Source organism: Lasiodiplodia theobromae, assembly GCF_012971845.1.
Source record: "Lasiodiplodia theobromae strain AM2As chromosome Unknown scaffold_79, whole genome shotgun sequence".
NCBI classification, from domain to species: domain Eukaryota; kingdom Fungi; phylum Ascomycota; class Dothideomycetes; order Botryosphaeriales; family Botryosphaeriaceae; genus Lasiodiplodia; species Lasiodiplodia theobromae.
This window is the reverse complement of record NW_023336562.1, coordinates 25,528-29,327: the sequence shown is the minus strand read 5'-3', so window position 1 is coordinate 29,327 and position 3,800 is coordinate 25,528. Positions and strand designations below refer to the sequence as shown.

The 3,800-nt window shown below is 51.2% G+C and overlaps 1 protein-coding gene across 1 annotated transcript; it reads right to left on the bottom strand.

Annotated features, from left to right (window-relative positions):
• Window positions 1–784: 784 nt before the first annotated feature.
• LTHEOB_12861 (uncharacterized protein) lies at window positions 785–2,258 on the bottom strand (the record flags this gene model as incomplete). Its single annotated transcript, XM_035509775.1, has 4 exons — window positions 785–806; window positions 880–1,430; window positions 1,486–1,784; window positions 1,838–2,258. 4 exons carry the CDS (start codon window positions 2,256–2,258, stop codon window positions 785–787), a joined length of 1,293 nt encoding a protein of 430 aa, XP_035363757.1.
• Window positions 2,259–3,800: the final 1,542 nt, after the last annotated feature.

The following is a 3,800-nucleotide window of genomic DNA, read 5'->3' as shown; positions in this document are numbered from 1 at the left end:
TCTGGCACACCGCGTCGCATCGCTGGACCACTTGCACTTTCAGAGTTTGCATGCAAATCCCCCAGACATTCTATATTTGCGTCGCTACAACGTTCAGCACCGCTCTCGTCGCCTTCAATGCGAGCATTTTGGTCACCATCAAGCCGCGTGTCCGGCACTTCCTCGCAGCGTTGTCGCGGGAGTGTGCTATTTACATCCAACATTGGCTCATCATGCGTGGCTTCTCTGTTACTTTCGCGTCGCGCTTCTGCGCTCTTCTTGTCGAATGCCTGGACGCACTCTGCATCAGCCACCAAAGCCGCATCTCTAATCGAAGCACTGATCCCTGAGTTTTGTCCTGTCCCAGAAGCTTCCTTTTCGGCATCGTTGGCTGTTCGTATGTCGTCCGCGTCAGGGTCTACCACTCCGACCCGCCTTGGGCCCATTGCACGATCGAAATGAGCAGCATTAACATCGTTCCACACACTAGTTCCAGGGCAAACGTTTCGCGCCTGATGATCGGCTGGCACCTGCCAAGGTCCGGTCGCATGATTTCTGACATATTGCAGGCTTTTCCAGAAAAACGCATGAAATCTCGACTTCAAAACGAAGAACGATGAGATTCCCTCCCCTCTCTCTCGAGATTGGCCAATCAAGTGACCCAGGAAGAAGAAATGCTTGTCGAGCTGATACTTTTGTTTCAACGGCTTCCCGGACCTTCTTTTCAACGGCTCTCCCGGGCCACCAATCACAAGCGCAGGAGAGCCAGGAGCGCCTGCTTCCGCAGCCAGCCCGGGGCCGTCCGTCAGACGCAGGCAGGCCGATATCTGCGGCGAGTCAAAGCCCATGCGCGCTGCCAACTGTGCAAATCGGTGTAGTGTTGCCGCATCTACAGTAGACCCTGCTCGGACTTTGATGTTGCTCCTAGTCGGCTGATCGGGGATTTTGTCGTAGAATCGGGCTGCGTATGTATAAAGCTGTAGATAGCCGACCAAGAACTGGGACATCTCGTCACCGGACTTGATCTCGAAGACAGCTTCGGATGTTTGAATGGCTAACTCCTGCTCGCATAGCCTGCGTGCATCGAAGTGGTCAAAGAAGTTGGTGACGGTCGAAATCTTCACCGATCTTGGCACCAGTCTTTGCATGCAGCGGACCACGTCTCCGTGGTAGTTGAGGTCGTCGAAGAAGCTAACGAAGGAGGGAATTATGCCTTCTACCTTTGCCAGTCTCTGTGATATCATCTCCCGCTCAGTTTGAGACAAACCGCTAAATATCTGGCCACTCGCAAGCTGACCTTGAAGTGTGGCAAAGTCGGACTCTGACGCACCAGGGGCTTTCAGCTGCAAGGCCTCGACGGTAACTTGATCGATGGTTCGAAGCTTCTCGCGGTCTTCGCCAAGGATACTTGACCAGACCGCTTTGATATGCTCAAGGTAGGCGACAATGTCCTAAGTTCCCAGATCAGCAAGGGTAGGCTTGATTTGTGAGTGATGGCAGCCCAACCTCGTCACATTTCATGGAGAAAATCTTATGCCATGTCGAAAGTCTGAAGCCTGTCCCATACCACAGCCCTGGTATGTCCAGTAGAGAATTCAGCGCCGCTTCGATTTTGGGGTGACGACTGATAGCCTGGATATTGAGTCGCCTACTGGGCACCAACATATGCAGCCACCAATTCTTGAGATCGGCGCGATCCGGATTTCGATTGTACTTCTGTATCATGAGATATATTTCACCATCCCTTGGCTTTTTCTGCTCTACATACTGCTCGCTGAGGTATGTTTTCAACTCGAAGTTAATATCTGGACAATATCCTTAGCACCCGATAACAAGAGGAACAGTGCGTAGTTGTTACCTGAGAGGTATAGATCAACAGTCCACCATCTGTCCTTGGAGAACCTGAAAAACTCCGATGCGGCCTGCAACCTATGGCGCCCATCCAGGCATCTGAGTCGACAGCCATGGGGGAATGTCAACCGCGGATACCCATTCAACCCGTTGCCTTGCAGCGCATCCGCCGAGACACCCGAGAGCTGTAGGGCCCTGTCTAAAACTTTTTGGTCGATCTTCGCGGGTATGTGGTTGCGCTTATCCAGCCGGAAGCACTCATCGCTTTCGAAACGCGCCTTGAGATCGTTTACGACTTCTCCATCAAGCTTGCTGCCATTAGAAGAGCAGAATGTTAAGTTTTCTAGGTTTATACGGGCGGATCCTCTATACTTCTGGCGCCTCTCTGCGTCAAGATTCTCGTCCGACTGACCGGTTGCGAAGTCCATGATTGATGCTAATCTGTGGATTTGCGTGATTCCCCATATTTCTCTAGGTCAAAGCTTCTGACGGCCATTCGCGAGTTATTCTGAAGAATATTTCTGAGGTCTGTAAGCCTCAATTAAGCGCAGCGACTCCTGTGCCATTATTGCGAGCACTAAAAGACCCTTCCAACTGTGGCCCACTCCCCAATCACTCTTCTGCTTAACATAATGAGCCAAGGTGACGACCACAGGGTATCCCGGCTTCCAGACCGCCTCCCAGGCTTGGACCATGTTCCTAGCCACCACGCTGCCTTGCATCCCAAGAAGACAGCAGTCAAACAGCCCACCGCCTCCCGCCAGGGTGAAAGTCCCGATGCCATTCGAAAAAGGTGGCCGAGGGGCCGAGGGGTGCGGCCCACTGGCCGCTTGCAAGAGTTCATCCTCAACACATCGCGGGAGGAACACACAGATGGTTCCACAGCTACCACACCTCAAGATCGAGATCAGAAGCGGGAAACTCACCTCTCTTCCCCCTGGCAGAGTTTTGAGCGAGTCTTCGACTTCACGCTGGGCAGAGGGAGTGATGTCGCTGTTGCGCTACGAAAGGGCTCACCGCGTGACATGGTTATTGTGAGCAAAGTTACGATTGCACAGAGGATAGATAACGACCGCGCGCAGGAACTCCTCAATCTGATCTGCACTTTCAGGCATCAGAATGTTGTGCACTTTGTTGAACCGTACAGCTTCTCCGTCTCGGCCAACAGCTTCTTCGCGATTATGGAGTTCTGCGAAGGGTCTATCGCTGACTTTGTGAATTGTGTGGCCTGGCCTTGGGAATGCCACATCGCGACAATAATGAAGCAAGTGAGTGATGAGCAGCCATGAAAAGAGTATGGTCCGTAGTAACTCATGCAGATCAATGACGGCATAGAGTTCCTAGCCCGCCACATGCTCCATGTCCCGCCGCAAAATCTGGAAAACACGTGGGTGACGTTAGCTGGAGACGTCAAAATCGGTAAGCTCAATCGGCCTACAGCCCGCTATTTGATAGAAAATACTAACTTTAACCTCAGCGGGGCATGTGGACTGGGTGCATACGCCCGTTTTCAACGATGAGCATCGATCGCAATATCTCGAGGCGCTGAGCAGCGTGGCCATTGAACTAATGTCTAAGATTAAAGTAAATGGTAGTGAAGAGATGAAGAAAGCTTTAGAAAATTGCGAACATGTGTATCCGGATGGTGTTAGCTTGGTGAGAAGAATGATGGAGAAGCCATTCCTTAAAGTTGAGGGTATGGACCAGGTTTACCAATACCCTCACACACAGAAGATTGAATTAGCTTTGGATCAGGGCATTCTAAGAAATCAGGCTTTTTTTAGGCAAGCGGATAAGGGAAGAGAGGAACTCAGATGGCTAGTGCTGTTTTCGAACATGGCTGCTTGGAAGCCGTGGGCCTACGGACGGAAAGAAGATTCGTAACAGTTTCGGAAGAAGTTCTTATTTTGGAACATCGACATTTCCATAAATGAATATTTCCCAGGAGTCATTTCCTAGGAAATAGTAGT